We start from the raw sequence: 18,785 nt of genomic DNA on the forward strand, positions 1-18,785 counted from the left end.
AGGTTTTCCAGGTTTTTCCAGGACATCTAAATAACACATAGGAGCTGAAGCCAGCAGTCACTATTGGGCAGTTCCTTGTGATGTGAAATCATTTAATACTTCTAATAAAAAAGTTAACACATTGTTGTGAAAGCTTTATGTCCTAGTGGTTGAAAGAGAAATACACTCTGGAGATTGCTCTAAATGTAACAGCAACACACATCCTTATCTTGTAAGCTATTGTTGCCACCACAGACGCTCCACGCTAGGTGCATTCACTGAGACCTCAGTAAAAAAAAGAAAAACAAGGCTCTTTAGTGTTGCTTGAAACTGTTCGCAGCTCATACAGCCCAGTTTAACTGCCCGACTTACATCCAATTAAACTTATCTAGGCCATGAGGGGACAGTAATATGATTACACAGGCTTCCCACATTTAGCCTTGACTTCAGCTAACTGTGCAGTAGTGTCCTGCTGAACTGATTCCATTGTATGAGTGTTTCTATGTTTGTGTGTGTGGTGAGTGCTGTATTATTTGGCTCAACATTTCTCGACACAGAGCCAAAACACTCTGTAATATTTAAGTGCACCATTTTTGAACTGAGAGTTCTTCTTAACAAGAGGGTGACTCCTAGGTTAACCATTGTAATTATGGGGCTAGGTAGCAATACGTAGCTTAAATTCCTCAGACACAGTTGTAAAGTTAGTGCTCCAACAGTGATATTTAAGCAGAAAATGGCACATGTTTACAACCCCTTCGCTTTGGATCACCCAACAGAACAGAATAGAACGGAACATTAGAACCTGCATTTAAAATATTGTTTATCATTGTATGAGTTCACATAATATAGAATTAGCATGGGCTGATAACTCAACTCAGACCCTTTTGCGTGCAAACCCTGCATATGCTTAGCCTGCTCATTTGGTGCAACCAAATCAAACTTTCCTGGGTCCTATTGCTAGAGGAATATCAGCTGCTGTGAGTCGTCCATCCAGGGAAATAAACACATGGTAAACCTTATTCTTTGACTGTTGGTCTGAGCGCACCAAGGCGAGAATATTCAGTGTTTAAACTCTCGGAAGGCGGATATTGTGAAGAGATGGACGCTGACTGGTCATATTTTGCCACATTATGACAAATGCTGCGACTTAAACGTAGCCAGGAGGAGATACTATTTCCCATTCCTTTAAACGCATCAGTTCCTCTTGTGTGCTGTGTAGTCTTTTAAACTCATCTTTTGCATTTTCACTTGTCTTGATAAGCAGCCCTAACTTTTGAATTTTATTAGTGCATCACTTATTTCTTCCCTCACATTACTTATTTATGCCGTGCTAATACGCATCATTGAAATGATGAGGAAATGATTTGACAGTATTGTTTTGGACTGTCTGCCCTGGTTCTCTTATTGTCTGCTGAAAGAGATGTGTGTAGTTTTTATTTATTGCCATTTTTCTTTATTCTGCGGATAACATTATGATCAGAATTATGTTGACATACGGATAAATTTTAAATGTCGTAATTCAGAACCCGTATAAGACAATTAGTGTGGCGGCTTTTCAGTTTTTAGAAAATTCAACTTCATATCCAAGTCCTGCGTTTCATCTTTTAATTAGAGTGCACTATGTATATTTCATACTGTTAAAACAGACAATGACATTTTGATGTGCGAATTATTATTATTGTTATGCAACTGCGCAACACTAATGCTGCAAGCATGTGTCGAGCATGTGTCCATACAGGCCACAGGCCAATATGTTTACACAAATATCTCCATAGCTTCGGTCATCCGTCTGCCAAGAATTACATCTTTAGCTGCGCTTCACGAGGCACAAATAAACTATTACATTCTTGTTTTTTCGGGCTGTTCATCAGTCTCTGTTATTCTGATTCATTTGACTGAAATGTTTGGACTTGTAAAAATCAAACAAAACAGAATTTTTTGGCTTTTATTCCAGTATTAGTGGTACATTTTATTACGTGGACAGCTAAACCCAAATTGCAGAAAATACGTTATGGTGTTCAGTGTGAAAATCCAGCTCAGTGTGTTTTTTGTTTTTGTTTTTATTTTTGTTTGTTTTTTTAAGTTTCAGAATATCTAATTGCTGAAATCCAAATTCCTCTCATTCTCAACGTTTATGGTTTTCTATTGAACAAAGGAATTTAGCGTTACTACTGCCATTCTGGGTTTTATGGTGGACGTAGAGAGGATTTTAGTGGTCAAATTCAAGTGCTGTGTCTGGACAGCTGTCTGCTTTCTTTGTACTTGGATGCAGGATGCATCATGTGAGACAACCTTTTGTCTGTAGCGGTAATAAACAAGCTAATGCCATTGCCACCTTTTTCACGAATACGCCTGCAATGGACTCTCATTTCCAATGCTGAGTTCTGATGATGTTGCTTGCTCGTCCCCTTGCTTGGGAGCAGCAAAAACACTAAATTTGTTTTCCTTTTTTTTTTTTTTTTAAACAACACAGGTGTCCCATAAGTGGTTGTAGTAGAACGATAGTGTTATTGGAATATTGGATAATAATTGAAGAGTCTATTGCAACATTTAGGAAGTAGCCTATAATCATAAACAATGGGCCATCATATTAATTTCACCTTGTGATAGTATCAGTTAGTCTATAAAGAGTCAAAGATGGCTCTCAACAGTACAATTAAAAGTTTACAATGACGCAGGAAAGAACACGCAGGCGCATCTTTTCTCCAAACCATTCATTTTATTACATTTTATTTTATTTTTTTTTTTTAAAGTCCGGGCGACATGTCTCTCTTTTTAACAGTCACCCACAGATAAATGTCGACATTCTGGTGGAAAATAAAATGATCACAGCAGCTTGCAACATCAGCTGGGACTTATTTAATTTTAGAGGGAAACGTCGGATACAGTCATACTGCTTGGTCAATAGGCTCAGTCTGAGTGGCCTGAAAGTAGCCGTTTACAAGAAGACAAATTGTTGCTCTGTTTTGAAGCTTATAGACAAAAGCTGCAAACCAAAACATTTAATTTGATCGACTAGTGAGTCCAAGGAGACATCATACCCCAGCATATCAGTTGAATATTTTATAGAGAGGGATATTCTGGGCGGTGTTGTCAATAACTGGAATAATGCTGACTCCATCAGTTTGAGGGGAATAATTACATATTTCTGAGTTTGTGTTTATGTAGTTAGGGCACATTTTCCCACTGGAGGAGATGCACGGTCCCAGGGCTTCACTGGTAGTACTCCTGCAGGAACTCCAGCAACCTTGGGTCTTGAATTGCGCATCTGTCCTCCATGGACTCTGTCATGATCCAAAGTCAAAGGGAATAATGAGAGAGGGCCGATGGCTATAGCTTGCTCAGTCAACATGTATGCTGTGTATTCTCCATTGCCTAAACGTTGGCTCAGTTTCACTTCACACATGATCATACACTGATCCAGTGTAGCGAGGTTTTTCATGTGGTGAAAGAGAGAAAAAACTAAATAAAATGGATGACGAATTAATATGTTGCATAATTCTAAATAGATGACCCCGGCTCATCTACACCTCTGTTTAATAATGTGTGCCGCAGATTTATGCAGCCACTATTAAATAATGAAAAGGGGATCAAAAGAACTAATATAACCCTTATGAAAAGATCTCCTGTATATTCAAAGACCACAGTGTAAAATGTCCTGGGGAGCCTCAGAGATTTGTAGAAGAACAGGAGTCATTCACTCTGAAACTTTTTGTAAATAGTGAAGCGATGATTTAGGTCGTGGGGTTGCTTCTGAAAAGATTTATACCTTACTGTGCGAATCCTAATGCAGACTTGTACTGTATGCAACAGTGTCAGTGATTCCTCATTCTGTGATTAAAATATTAACATTAACCAGTAGCCCAATAGTATTTGTGGTGCTAATAATAATAATAATAATACTACTAATAATAATAACAATAATAATTATAATAATAATTATTATAATTATAATAATAATAATCTTACCTGTAACACTCCATAACACTATGAAATACATGCTACTGGGTGCGCTCTGCAGTTTGTGCTATGCCTGTTTAAGGAGCTGGAGCTGTTTAGCTAGCCTACCACCAGCCCATAAACATAAACACACACAGCACATATCGCTCTAATTGTCATAAGCCAGCAAACAGGAATCTGTTACTGGTTTTCTTAGTGCGCCTTTGGTGTTTGAAAATTATTCGTTTGAACCTCCTCGATCTTACCTAAAGCCAACCACTCCTACACATCCAACTCTTCCAAATTGATATATGACAATATCTACTTTCGATCACGTGTCTGCGGGGCGACTTAGACGGATTGCGCGTCATCTCGCCTTCCCAAATTTTTCCCTTCTGCTGCAGCTCGTATCCAAAACATCTATCTATAGTACGGAGTACGAGAGAGAGAAAGATGTTTAACTCGGTGAATCTGGGCAACTTCTGCTCCCAGACGCGCAAAGACCGGACATCCGAGTTTGGGGACAGGACTGGCTGCGCGTCCAACATCTACCTCCCCAGCTGCACCTACTACGTCCCCGAGTTTTCTGCCGTCTCCTCGTTTCTTCCACAGGCCCCGTCCCGGCAAATCAGCTACCCTTATTCCACAAATCTGTCTCAAGTACAGCCGGTACGGGAAGTTTCATACGGCTTAGACCCTGCTAGTAAATGGCACCACAGAAGCAATTATGCATCGTGCTACTCGGGAGAGGATCTGGTGCATAGAGACTGTCTTCCACCATCCACCATGACAGAAATGCTTATGAAGAACGAGAGTGTGTACAGCCACCACCATCACCATCACACCCATCCGGTCTCCAGTCACCCCTCCACAGGTTTTTATTCCGGCGTGGGGAAAAACAACGTCCTCCCGCAAGGCTTCGACCGCTTTTTTGAGACCGCATACTGCAGCAGCACGGACAATCAGTCAGACAATTGTTTACAAAAGGGCGAGGGGGGAAAGCTGGAAAGCGACTCCCAGCAGCAGCAGCAGCAGCAGCAACAACAACAGCAGCCTACAGCCTCCGTACCCGGAGCCCCGGAGCAGGAAAAAGATCCAGAAGATGAGGAGGAACATACAAATTCAGGCTCATGTACTTCTTCCTCCGCAACAACCAAGGACGGCAACGCCAGCAAGAGCAGCCACTCGAGTAGGTATACCGAAGCAGTAAAATGGGGGAAGGTTAAGGGGACTAGCCCGGTGTTTTGTCGGTCAGATTTTATGTGGAGTTTTATAAGCATTCAAAGGATTTTATTATAACCCTACAAAGCTCTTTCTTGCAACGAGAAGAATTTTTACGATGGGAAAGCGCTTTGAAAAAAGGGGGATGTTATACACAGACGCCTCTATGGTGAGAGTCTGTGAAATTTTTAAGAGAGAGCTATTGTGACAAATGTTAACTTTGATCATGAACTTGCGTTCGGCATTTTAAGGGATTTTCTCGTTGGGCTGTTGAGAGTAAAAACCAATTGAGCAGAACATTGCTTTTGGCGTCTTGTGAATTTTCTTTTAGCACTGGGTTTGCCCGCAAAAGACATGCTGCACATAGTATTACACACTTTACGGTTAAATGCATTCATATCTATCTATCTATCTATCTATCTATCTATCTATCTATCTATCTATCTATCTATCTATCTATCTATCTATCTATCTATCTATCTAGAAGCGTATCCTCCATTTACAAGCACACAGTAAACGAGTCAGTGGTAGAGAATCGAGTGTTTTGCTTCCTCCATATATGAGCAGAATGCATGGGTCTGCAAATTATGCTATTTCCTCAGTAGCCGCTGCAAAAAGCTCCAATCCTAATCCATAGCCAGCACGTTTCCTTTTACATTTCACCTGTCGACTGGTGGTTTGCATGCAAGCTGATATAATGCTAACTTGATTGACCAGCATGGAGTAAAAATAATGCTTTAAGTGCTGCTGTGATTGTTGCAGCAAACAGGTCCTATTAGTGTTTAGCCTCATGCACATTGTATTAGCCCAGCCTGGCTGTAGATACAAGCTAACTGAGTCTGATGTTTGTCCCTCTTCCACACAAAAAACAATAAAAAAAAAAAAATCTATTTCCCCAGTCACCTGTTTGATAGTAAGTTATAGGGCCACAGAGGTCTGCATAGGCCATTGCAAACATGGGCAATGCATTTCAACTCACTGCCAAAAGATTGTGTAAATTGTTAGTTTAGCTCCAGAGGAATGTGACGCACATAATGCGGTGAAATACTTTTGTTGTTGTATATTTATAACAGATAAACACGTACTTAGAAGCCGTAAGTTGATATTATTTGCTCCAAGCGAATCGGATATTTAACACTCTTTATGGCTGGTTTATCTGATAGCCTCAGTTACTCTGCTTGATGAATGTTGACTGAAATGTTATCATTACTAATGCCACTGAAACTGAATTCTTAGCATCTGGCAAGTCAATCGCCACCTCAGCTGTAAAGCCTTGTTTTGTCCATTTTTGTCTGAATTATTGTTGTTAATTCACCTGATGTCATTTCTGTTCCCCGTGAAACTCTGATTTTGATGATTTTATTTTACTTTGTCTTCAGGCACTCCTCGCACAAGGAAGAAGAGGTGTCCATATTCCAAGTTTCAGATTCGAGAGCTGGAGCGGGAATTCTTCTTTAACGTTTACATCAACAAAGAGAAAAGGCTTCAGCTATCCCGAATGTTAAACCTCACCGACCGCCAGGTTAAAATTTGGTTTCAGAATAGAAGAATGAAAGAGAAGAAGCTGAGCAGAGATCGCCTGCAGTACTTCTCTGGAAACCCCCTATTGTGAGCAGGAGCAGAATGTGTCACAGTCTTGGTCAGTGACATTAAGGCCTACTCTTATCTCATTGAATTGTAATCGTGGGCATAAGCATTTTCTAAAGGAGCCCAAATCACCAACAGTGCAATGTTAAAGTGGACAGTGGGAGTTACAGGCCTGCATGGGATAAAGTCGCCATTTTCTTATTGCCCTATACGGGCGGCGGTGAATTTCTAGCTGGTCACCAGAAAGGCCTACATGGTTAGAATAATCATTTATATGCTGTTCTTGAATATGTCCCTCTATTTATCACGATTCTCCATTGTGTTTATTCTATTGTTCATATAGACATATTTGTTAATAATATCAAATGTAACAAACAGTTTGAATCCTTATTGCGCAGACAACTTTTAGCTCTTCCCCTTCCCTCTGGTCTCTGTATATAGCATATCATTATCTAATTATTTCTCGACCAGAGTATGAACAAGTTATAGCAAATCTCCAGGCTGCATTGTTTTCGCCAGTGAGAACTGTGACGTCCAATCTGTGAAAGTATACCCCCCCTGTACAGAGTAGCCTATGCAATGTGCATTCGTGACTGTAAATAGGCGTATGTTGAATTTCCTTTCCCCCATCCCTGCTGCTATTTTTCAGTACAGTGCCCCTACAACTTCAACAGCTTTAACGCCAACACTCGTTAAATTATTTGCTTCAAACATTGGTGCTTTGGATTCCAGAGACGAGGAACAGATTGTCGGCCTGTGTATCATTAATATAATACCTATGAAATAAACAGAAACATATAGGCAAAACTCACCGACTTTGTGCTTTTTGTGCTGTCGTTGTCACAATTACCTTTACTGGTGACTATGTATTTAGTCTTGAACAAGCGCAATATTTACTGCTTGCGCTTTGTCATGACTCAGAGCCTTTTGGAAATAGCAACCTCTCATGAATGTGTGTATGACCTAAAACTGCTGGCCTACATACATAACGTGTGCACACTTCTAAATTGTGTTGATGGCGAGTTCATGATCATACACACATTTGCTGTGGTAGATTTGGTGGCGGTTGTGAAAGTGAGGAGTAGGCCAGTGTCGACGGGCCTACACTTGTTAGATTTTAGGGTAATTTGAGGTTACACCACTCCGAAAGATCATGTTTGAATTGTAGCAAGCCTGTTAACGAAGATAAAGCCCAGATCTTAGAAATGTAGAGAAGGAGAGTGGAATGATAACCTCTTTTAGTGCCCACTAAATGGAATCGCCACTCTTGTAGTCTAGACACTACCATAAAGACAGGGGCACTAAATGGCTATTTTTTTCTCTTAATTGCACCGTCTGTTCTTGGGAATGGCGTTCACTTCCGCAGTAAATAGTAAACAAGCAAGACTGGATGTCCGAAGGGGGGGAAAAAACCTGCCAAGAGGTTTCGACATGAACTCGGTCTATGTAGTCTGCAACGTCAAACCAAACCCCAACCCCTCCGCAAACAAATGTCATGTCCGCCATCTGAAAATTGGAAAATCCAGTCTTTTCCAGAGAAGTTATTTTTTTGCCTCATTTAAATGTAATTATCTATCTATATATATATTTATTTCTCTTTATTTATATATGTTTTTTTCCAAAAAAATTGGCCTATAAAAAATGTCGTGAAATTGTAATGTTTTCCCTCTCAGATAAAGCCAAGCTTTTAAAATAATATTCTATTTGTGTGTGCTGACCCCAAACTTGAGCCTATTTCAACACATCAGTTACGAATAAATAATTGTTGACTAATTGGTCCATATGTTAGAGATATATAGGGGAAAGGAGATCATTATTGGCATGCTTCTTTTTTTTCAAGTGTGTGTGTGTGTGTGTGTGTGTGTGTGTGTGTGTGTGTGTGTGTGTGTGTGTATGTGTATACCTTATGTGAGCGCATGTGTATTTCCTATGTGGTGCACTCAGCATATGTGCATGATGATTGCACGTGTGCATTAACTACAATTTATAATTAAATGTAGTCTTTGAACTTCAATAATGTCAAGGCCTTCACCTTTAACCCGCTGCAATAAAGTGGAATCAAGGAGCCCCTTTAGCCCGGAAATGTGTGCAGCGGCGGAATGGGCCAATGAGAGTGAGTGGGAACAGAAAATGGAATGTGTACAGAGACCAACTTTGACCCCTCGCATTAAACTACAGCAGGTAACTTTGCCAGCTTTAGCACGCCCAGTAAATACACTTTATTGTCCTTGTAAAATGTATACGTTTTCACGCATGAGGCGTTTTAAAACATGTTGGTATAAACTGTAGGCCTGTATTTGTATTCTCTAAAAAAAAAAAAAAATCATGTTGGTGTGTGGCTGTCGCAGTGTGCCTGTCGTTATGGGTGGTTCTTTAACTGCAAACTTGACGGTTTTGTGCGTGGGTGTGTGAGTCCGTGTGAGTCAGTCCATCCTTTGATTCCTGACTTTAGATGTGACTCCTGCTCAGCTTGCTCCGTGTGGATCAAAGAGGTTTTACAATGCAGTTTTGCATGGTTGTGTTTTTACTTCTGAGTGTTTAGTTAAGGTTAGGGTCATTTTGGCCGAGGTTGGGATAAAGGTTAAAGTTTTGTTTGAGGTTTGAATTATTTCAGTGCAACGAAAGAAAATGGAAAAAAGCAGATGGGACGCTACTCGATGCAGTTGTATCCACGTGAGGAACACTATACATTAACAGGAACCTGGCGTGTATTTTCTCTACAGGGACTGGGATCTCAAGATCTCCAAGGCTCAATTTGCATATGTCAGTGTATTATCAGGAAGGACAGGGGGCCGTTTTGACAAAAGAAAGACGATGCACATTGGCGGAGATCAAGGCTATAGGAGCCCCCCTCTTGCCACACCCACCAACCTTGGCCCTGGGACGGTGACGTGGGTAATTTGTAGGTTTCTCCGACACAGAACGTCACTAACGGAGAGCGCTGCAGAGGCTCTTGCAAATGTTGTCTATCAACCACACGGGGGCCAGGGGTCTCCCGGCCTCTGCACTGTTTTGTTTCCTCAACGAGATCTTGAAAACGCTTCCTGAGAGACGAAAGCTCCGGGGATTTCAGAGTAGTAGCCGCGTATTAGGCGCAGAGACATCCTCCTTCGTGATGTGTTGTGTGACAGAGGGACAGTCCACTCTGCTGGAATGCAGCTCCTGTCATGGCTCAGTCTGGGTTGTGCACTTGGGTGTTGTGGTGAGGGAAAATGGCGGTGTGTTTGATGTAGATGAGACGAATGAGGGAGCAGAAGATGCCATTGTGTCATTTAATTGTAATGGAAAATTCAATCATTTAGCTACATAAAAAAAATCAGAGGAATTACCTAGAGGTTTTCAGTTTTTTGAGCTGATGCTGTAAAATGATCTCTAATATTTGATTTTCTTTTATTTTGGAAATACCTAGGCTATAAACAATTAGCATTTTCTTTTTGGGTCCGAGGTAGAGTGTGTATTTATACTGAAAATTTTAAGATTATTCCCGTAGGCCTAAACCTTATTATTAAAATAGTGTGATAACATAAGCACTGACAGCTTACTTAGCCCTGCAGTTACCGAATAATATAGAACACAATATATTTTTTCTTTTTTATTGAAGTTAACATATTAGACAAATATGTAAAAGCTTTGAAAAATACAAAACTTAGTGTATATAGGCCTATGGAAAAATATTCCCACAGGTTAAGTGCTCTAGTCAATTAGGATTTTTTTCGACTGTTTTCATTTCCCAATATTTTGCTGCGCAATTCATCTCTTGGGAATTTATTAATTTTTAGTGTGTTTTGCCTTTAATTGCGAAGTAAACGTAGGAGTTTTCAATTTTTTGTCTACAAATACTAATCAAGGGGTTATGGGCTATTGAATGGTTTTTATACTACAGTGTACTACGCTCATCTCAGCACCTATCCTGTTCTACAGGGCAATAAAACAGCTCCACGCTGTAAAACGAGCTCCTGCCATCGCTGCAACCAAATAACTCTCAAAACGCTTCAATTTACATGAGTGCATGTGTGGACTGCTATTTATTTATTATTGCCACCAAGCCTAAGCCTTTCTGTCATTTAAAGAAGGTTTTCAGTCGGATAATGCGGCGGATGTGTGTATTTTGTGTTTGGTGTGGTCGTCAATGGTAATAATGTAATAGCCTAATACTGCTGTGCTTTGATGGCTGTTGCCACTTTGGGTTTTAATTAAGAACTTACATGATTCTGGCACCATAAATTCGCAGTTGCTCATGGAGTGGACAGCAGCATGAAAGAGGACACAAAGCAGAACCTCCTCACATCCAACTGGAAAGATATTTCAAAGTAGCTGCCAGGAGCAAATTAGTTGTGTCGCCCCAGTGGCTCCACATTAGTGCAATGAGGAAACCCGCTATCACGCCGCATTCAACACCTATACCTGTTTGCAATATAATAACGGCTTCCAGGTTTGGAATCAATTGGACGACAATTTAGAGGCGAAAGTGTGGGCTGTAGTTTAGACAAGTGTAAAGACTGGTAAAATACAGTCACATTCAACTCTGTGTGTGTGTGTGTGTGTGTGTGTGTGTGTGTGTGTGTGTTGTGTGTGTGTGTGTGTGTGTGTGTGTGTGTGTGTGTGTGTGTAGGCCAGGGTCAGTTACACATTAGCTAGGAGTGTACGTGTGTGAGAAAATGCTTTTAAGGTTTAATGCACACAGAAATATCCTACGGCGTGTATAAGCTACACATAGACTATAAATAAAATAATCAAACTTTCTTTTTTTATTCATTTGTAAAACTATGCTCACCTCAAGTGTGTTTCCGTGAAATTGTTTGACTTGACAACAAAGTAGGCTGTACGCATCTGCAGAGAGTAAATCACCAGATTTGTAGGAATGTTTTTTTATCGGGAAACAACGTTGCCTTCCACGTGTTTCCATGAGAGAAATAGACCTGGAGACCTGGACAGTAAACAGCAACAGAGAGTGCATTTGTTATGGAAGCAGAAAGGTATGCGTGCTCAGTGAAAGCTTCCCTTCTATGAATACGTATTACATACACGTGTAGGGACAATAAGCACAATATTCTCTATTATATCGAAAGCTTAAAGTTGATGCACTCGTTTGCTTCTTTCTACTGGCTCAGATCTACTGTCAACATGCGCAATGATAATGTCGATTCCACACTGACAGATGTGTCATATCACAGAAACTAATGCTACTAAGTCAAATCTGTGGCATCATTAAAAAAAAAAAAAAAATACACTTACACATTGTTCAGTCTGTGATGTCACCTGACCAACTTGTAATATTGTTACATTCCAATACACATTCTACTGTGATGTCACAACATTCTGTTATTCTGTAAAAGATGTGACGTTCCAACACCCCCCCCCCCCCACCCCCCACCCATCCACCCCCCCTAACCCCCTTCCAGGTCTATGACATCAGAATACATATTGTCCCGCACTGTCAGATCTATGAGACCACAATGTCAGGTCTGAGGCATCAGTGTTTCGGCATGTCTTGTAAAGTAGAAGCGTTATTTAGAGCTCGCTGCTGCTTGCGAAGTTGTACTTGTGTAATTTCTTTTTATGTGCATGACTTTTTGTGCTAGGCTGAGTTGGAGGTAGCCCGCAGGCTAAGTTTGAATGTGTCATAAAGCAGATTTTTTTCGTGTGTGTCAGTGGTGCGAGCTGGGCTATACATTAGGTGCGGTTATTAATATGTCCTTAGGCTGCATGAGACAGACTGTGCGTGTGGATTAAAGAGAGATGGAGTGTGAAAATAATACCCTTAATAATTCTTTATTTCAGCATTTTCATTGGGTGAAAAAAAAAAATCATTCTTCAAACTATATATTTTTCAGGAACTCCACATGACTTGTAAGTCGTTGGCCCATGCCAGTTTGTAGTTTATATTATGAGCTTTCTCAGGCTTTCATCAACCCAAAATGTTCTCCACACCAATGACCACGTTATCATTCAGTGCATCGTCAATAAATGCAAAAATCATCACAAAAACTGAATAGGCACGTTTTTCATTCCGCATCAAAGATCTGCAGCTATGTTCTGTTACGCATCCACGTTAGGCCACATTTTCTTCAAAATTGTGGGGAATGTTGGGGATGGAGAATGACCACAAAGACACTGATTGTCAATTATTTTGAATATTTATTTCACTTGCATTGAGTGTAAAACAGACGAGCGGAGGTTTAGATTTGTCTGGAAACATCGTTGGTCATATGCAAATGCGGACAGATATTCAAAGATATACACACACTGATGAAACATGTTGCCCTTGCCTTTGAAAATGATTCTGAACTAAACACACAGACAGACTGTCGCGCGTGCACGACATGCACAAACCAAACTACAGAACACGGATACGCCCGCATAACTGTGGGTAACGATTATAACAAACATGCTCAACTGGTTCAGTCTGCATTAGTATATTAAAGTTTGCTAGATCTTTTGGTTATGCGCTGAGCTGATAACAGGCCCAATTTATTTGCTACTAAAGACACTACCATTATTTAAAGACTAAAATGCTGATGCGACATTAAGACATTATTAAGCATGTTGCGTTACTGTAGCGTCAATGAAGATTTTGTGGCAATTTTAAAAAGGAAAATCATATAAATGACACATCTTAAACATATTAAATTACTCCTGCAAGCTGCATATTTTTTTTACTGGAAAAATTCAACCCACCAGTGTTTGACTTTATGCGATTTATTTAGCATCAAATCTCCTGCTGTTGATTCTGGACAAAGTAATTGTTTTTAAAACTGTAGCCTCAGCCAGACTCAGGATTTCATGAAGTTTCAGCAGCGGTGTTAGTATTTGTATTCTTTAGTGTAACTGTGGGACTACAGTAGCTTACAGATAGTACAGGCATAACACACAGCACACGAAAGGAAGACATCAGGGTTATTTTTTAAGTGAGAAAATAAATGCATCATGTGGATAGGAAGCTAACTTCATTGTATTAGCGTAATAAAATCACAAAAATCACAAAAAAACAGATTAACATCTGTTCAATTTTAATATTTGTCCATGTCCAGTAGTGTGGGATATTACAATAACGTTTGTGATGTAATGGTTTTTGATCGAGATATTTTAAAATGAACTGTATTTGTTAGTAACTATAACGGATGTAGCCTGCTCATTTGACCACATGCACTGTATTCATGGTTTACATTAAATACCACTGGCTGGTTTCGGCAGCAGCACAGTTTGTTTACGTTGTTGCTATGAACTGATATTTAAGAAACATAAGTTTTCAAGCTTTCCCCTGAGCTGCACAAATTTAAACCATTACGCAAATGTTTAGAACATCTGAATCGTTTTGATAAGAGGAAAAGAACTGGGACAAATCAACCGTTTCTGTAAAAAAAAATATATAATGAAATAATAAGGATAATAAAAAAATTGCATGAATATGTGCAAACCCGCACCCACACTGAGAATGATGGCATTAGGGAAAACAAACACGCCAGCAAGTTAATTTCACATATTGAATATAACATTGAAATCACATGTGAAGGAACAATAAATATCCTGAAAATAACTGCGTGTAACAATAGCTCAGGTATGCAGTGAATTATTTATACGACTGTAAAATGTTTTGTGTCAACAGTAAAACAAGAGAAAAAAAAAGAAAAACAGGAAAAAAACATTATGCTTGACGTAATCCTGTATGGGATTAGTTTCCTGTTACACCACAATAATAAATATCTTTGTGGGCCTGGCGAGCAGATTCCACCGGCTACTTAACATTTTGTAACAGTTCAAGGAAAGAATTAAACAGCCCAGAGCGACTTCATGAGTTAACCCAACGTAGTTAAAGTTAATGAATACGTCTAATGGGATCAGATATGTTTGATTTTTAACGAATTCCTGTGCAATTCAGTTGGCGTAAAGTAACATGAAGAGATATGCAAATAAATAATCTGCGGGTCAAAATAAAAGAATAGGCCGAGGGACATGGTTTTCGTAATTGTTCCATGAAATGCGTTACTGGAATTCTACATAGGGATGTCAGTGAGACGCATTTCACGACATCTCACAATGTTACATTCAGCAGGTCAAATGCAATAGCGAACATTTGAGTTTTAGACTACTTCACAGCGACAGAGCCTAAAGGTCGTCTGCACATGGACTCATTTTTTCAGTTTAAAATTCTCAATGAAATTGTCTTCTGTTGTGGTTTTCTTCTGAATAACACACCTGCGGACAGCTTACCTTGCTAGATTTGTGCCAACAACAAAGCATATCGATGAAAAGAAACAAAAAGAAGAATGCACCCTGGGTTTATGACAAATCCTCGATCACCATATCTCCACTGCTCTGGCTTCACGTCCAAAAGGGAAACCAGGCGTTGAAACAACTTATTTCCAAATCTAAAGTTTTCAACTTAAACAGAATTAAATTTCTCAAAAGCCACGTAGTGAGTGCCTTAAAAAAATCCCTCCTGCAGCAGTCGTCCTTTGTTCCTCCTGGTGTCGGCCTGCTGTCCTGACCAGCGGACGGTCGCTAGGTGGCGCTCTTGCTCCATCAAAAAACCCCAAGGTTTCCCAACTTGACCGCGCTGACGTCACGTCAGTCTGGAGCATCAAGGCCACTTCCACGCCGCTATTGGTCTGAAAATCACATGACATGTCTCCCAGCATCCATAATTATGTTACTGATATTTTTGCACCCCCCTCCAAAAGATGTCAGCATCCTACTGTCCTTGTTCTCCTGGAGAAATCCCGTAGTTCAGACCAGTGGAACATACCAAACGATCACTGTGTTGTCAAATGCAAAAATGTCATGTCCGAATAACATAGCGCCCGGTAACTTCCTGATGGATTCCTTAATGGGAGGATCATCTTCCTTCAGGGGTGAGGGTTATTCCAGCAACCCCGGAATGTACATCCACACAGCTGCAGAGTACGGATATTCAGTGATGAGAAACATTGGGAAGGTTGGACCATCTTCACTCTCCAAAAGAGACGAGGTTCCTGCGGGCGGTCTGCCGCTCAGCGGCTTCCAGGATGCGCCCTACCTGTCAACACAGCTGGCCACATGGACCCCAGGCTCCAAAACCAGTAGGGACGAACAACCTGTTGCCCAGTGTTTACAACCATGCTCGTTTCCAGCGGGTAACGTCAAAGAGGAGGCGTTTTGTTGCCTCTATCAGGATGACAGCAATAGGGGGAAACAGACAACAGAGTCGGCCACTTACATCCGGCTTGGGGACAATAGCTGCCGGCCGGAGCAAACTGCCGCCTCGTCCAGCGGCTGTTTCCAGGTGTACAACGGAGAGAGGCCGCAGCAGGATGGCCAGCAGTTCCCCTCCGGCTTCCCTCTGACCCACTTGGCGACATCTGTTGAATCAGCAGCAGAATCGACAATAAATTGCAGCAAATCAGCGCAAGAGACCGCGAGAGAGCTTCCAAAGACAGATGAGAGTCAGAGCAGGAAGGAAGAGAAGGCCAAGAGTGACAGCTGTTCAGATAACTCGGACGCAGAATTAAAAGGTAGACTACTACAAAACCCCTACACCCCCCCCCTCCGTAATACACATTCACACATGTACACACATACACACACACACACACACACACACACACACACACAAGCAGACACACGTTCATGCATATACGTGCATATTCACATACACACAGATAAATTGTGGACAGTTTCTGTAAAACATTCCACGTGTGTTGTGTTGTGTCATGACCCAATAATGCAGACTTGTGTTTGATATCAGTCATATGGGCTGTATGGGCATTTGACAGCGTCGCCTAGCAGGGGTTATGGTGCCCGTGGCATTTAACACCTTTCCATTAATGTGAGAATGTGAGATGGGCAGTTATCATTGAAATAAACACGCTCACACACACACACACACACACACACACACACACACACACACACACACACACACACACACACATTACTCTCTCACTTTCTCTTTTTCTCTCCCTCTCTTACATGGGTCATTTACATCGTGGGACGTAGCCATTTTCAACAGCACCATTTTACGCATTAAAATTCTGGTACTGAGCCAATGTAAAATTGTACGGTTTTGCTCCACAGTTGAAAACCTCTTGTCACAATTCCCTGCCTTATTAAAAACCTCAGGGAACATTTAGCAGTATTACATTTGAGAAAGCATTAACATAAATACATTAACACTTCTGTGCGTTCGACGCAACGGTAATTCAGGATAATTACAGTCTAGTTTTTACAGCATAATTATTTAAGGTGTAGAGTTCACGTTTCAACACATTTGTTCTTTCTTTTACTTTAAGCTAAAAGGAGCAGGTTGTATTTTTCCCTACAAATGTGTATTATAAATAAATCAATAGTTTAATTGTTTATGTTATTAAACGTTAACGGTTGGTTGATTTTTAAACACACACACTAACACACACACACACACACACACACACACACAAACACACACACACACACACATTATTATTACTTTTATTTTTATTATTATTATTATTATTATTATTATTATTATTACTATTATTAGTTATAATGCCCCTAATATATTGATGCTAGCTCCAAGTATGTTATTGCACATCCCATTTTCTTTAGTTTAAAATAGCCTCCAGTTTGTTGTGTTATTTATGGGTTTAGCTAATAGCGTCATACATGATGACCAACAAGCTGCTTTTACTTTATTTTAATTTAATTGAAAGATATAAGGCAAGAGGACCGTCTTTTTGTGGATTCGTGTGTGTGTGTGTGTGTGTGTGTGTGTGTGTGTGTGCGCGCGCAGTGCTTGTGTGTCCTGTTAATCCCATATTACTAAATTAAATGTTTTGGTAATGATTAAATGTGGGCCACACACTTAGCGTTCACATTAAGGTAATTATTACTGTAACCTGTGTGTGTGTGTGTGTGTGTGTGTGTGTGTGTGTGTGTGTGTGTGTGTGTGTGTATGTGTGTGTGTGTGTGTGTGTGTGTGTGTGTATGTGTGTGTGTCTTTGTTTGTAACAGGCGTTACTCCCTAGAGTGCATAACCTAATCAAGGAATTAAGTGAATGAGCAGCAGTGCGATTTCCCTGCTATCACCGACATGCCTTGTTTATTTGTCTTTATGTGTTTTTTTCTAAATCTGCTATTACGCTACAGAGACTTGCTTTTGTTTTGGGATGAACCTTCAAAAAATTCATTAGGCTCCGGTGTGCAAAGGTAATAAATTTTTATGGGAGTCTGAGGTCCAACATAGACAAAAGAAGTGCTTACACACCCTAATTTGATTTGATCTAATTATAGCTGTACATCATACAAAAGCAATTTTTCAAGCAGTTGGAGTTGTAGCAAAAGGTGGGATGTTTGGCATTGTTCATTTGTTCAAGTGAGAGTCACGGAGAGTCCACACCCAGGTAAATCTGTTCTTAGAAGATGCTCATTGTGATCTAGTTGAACGGTATTCAATGTGCATTCGAGAAATGGGCGTGTACATAGCATCCAGTGCTTATGGAGGTTATAAAGCTGCATATGATCTCTGCACAAAATGACTGCTCGGATTTGGCTGCAGTTGACCATTGTTGTATTTCTTTTGCTCCGGTAGATGATCTATCCGCGGAAAAGACAACGGGAAGCTGGTTAAAAGCCAAAAGTGGAAGGAAGAAGCGGTGTCCCTACACAAAGCACCAGACGCTGGAGCTGGAGAAGGAGTTCTTGTTCAACATGTATCTGTCTCGGGAGCGCCGCCTGGAGATCAGCCGGAGTATCAACCTGACCGACAGACAGGTCAAGATCTGGTTCCAAAACAGACGCATGAAGCTCAAGAAGCTCAACAGGGAGAACCGCGAAAGGGAGCAGAGTGTAGTTTACAACTACTCCTGAGATTTCTTTACTCACACACACACACACACACACACACACACACACACAACACACACACACACACACACACACACACACACACACACACACACGCACACACACGTGCATTTGCATAGACATGACAGACACACATAAATACATGCATGTGTCATCTTATAATGCATTCATTAATCATTTATACATTTTCTCTTTGTGCACACACCACAGACACACCACACACACCACACACCTCACGC

The 18,785-nt window shown here is 40.5% G+C and overlaps 2 protein-coding genes across 2 annotated transcripts; both read left to right on the forward strand.

Moving 5' to 3' along the window:
* The first annotated feature begins 4,371 nt into the window (after positions 1-4,371).
* Positions 4,372-7,511, forward strand: hoxc11a (homeobox C11a). The gene is made up of 2 exons (XM_056385267.1): positions 4,372-5,107; positions 6,519-7,511. The coding sequence occupies exons 1-2, from the start codon at positions 4,372-4,374 to the stop codon at positions 6,749-6,751; spliced, it is 969 nt and encodes a 322-aa protein (XP_056241242.1). The 3' UTR covers positions 6,752-7,511.
* A 7,840-nt stretch (positions 7,512-15,351) lies between these two features.
* Positions 15,352-18,555, forward strand: hoxc10a (homeobox C10a). The gene is given in 3 exon segments (XM_056384193.1): positions 15,352-15,383; positions 15,385-16,217; positions 18,272-18,555. Coding segments are annotated over 3 exon segments (1,143 nt in total). The 3' UTR covers positions 18,550-18,555.
* Positions 18,556-18,785: the final 230 nt, after the last annotated feature.

The sequence above is a fragment of the Seriola aureovittata genome, chromosome 9, assembly GCF_021018895.1.
Source record: "Seriola aureovittata isolate HTS-2021-v1 ecotype China chromosome 9, ASM2101889v1, whole genome shotgun sequence".
Taxonomy (NCBI): Eukaryota; Metazoa; Chordata; class Actinopteri; order Carangiformes; family Carangidae; genus Seriola; species Seriola aureovittata.

Bases quoted from the DNA above. Each gene is read 5' to 3' on its own strand.
- hoxc11a (XM_056385267.1), top strand. From the start codon at position 4,372: ATGTTTAACTCGGTGAATCTGGGCAACTTCTGCTCCCAGACGCGCAAA. The intron at 5,108-6,518 runs GTAGGTATACCG...CTTTGTCTTCAG, and splicing joins CAGCAAGAGCAGCCACTCGA to GCACTCCTCGCACAAGGAAG.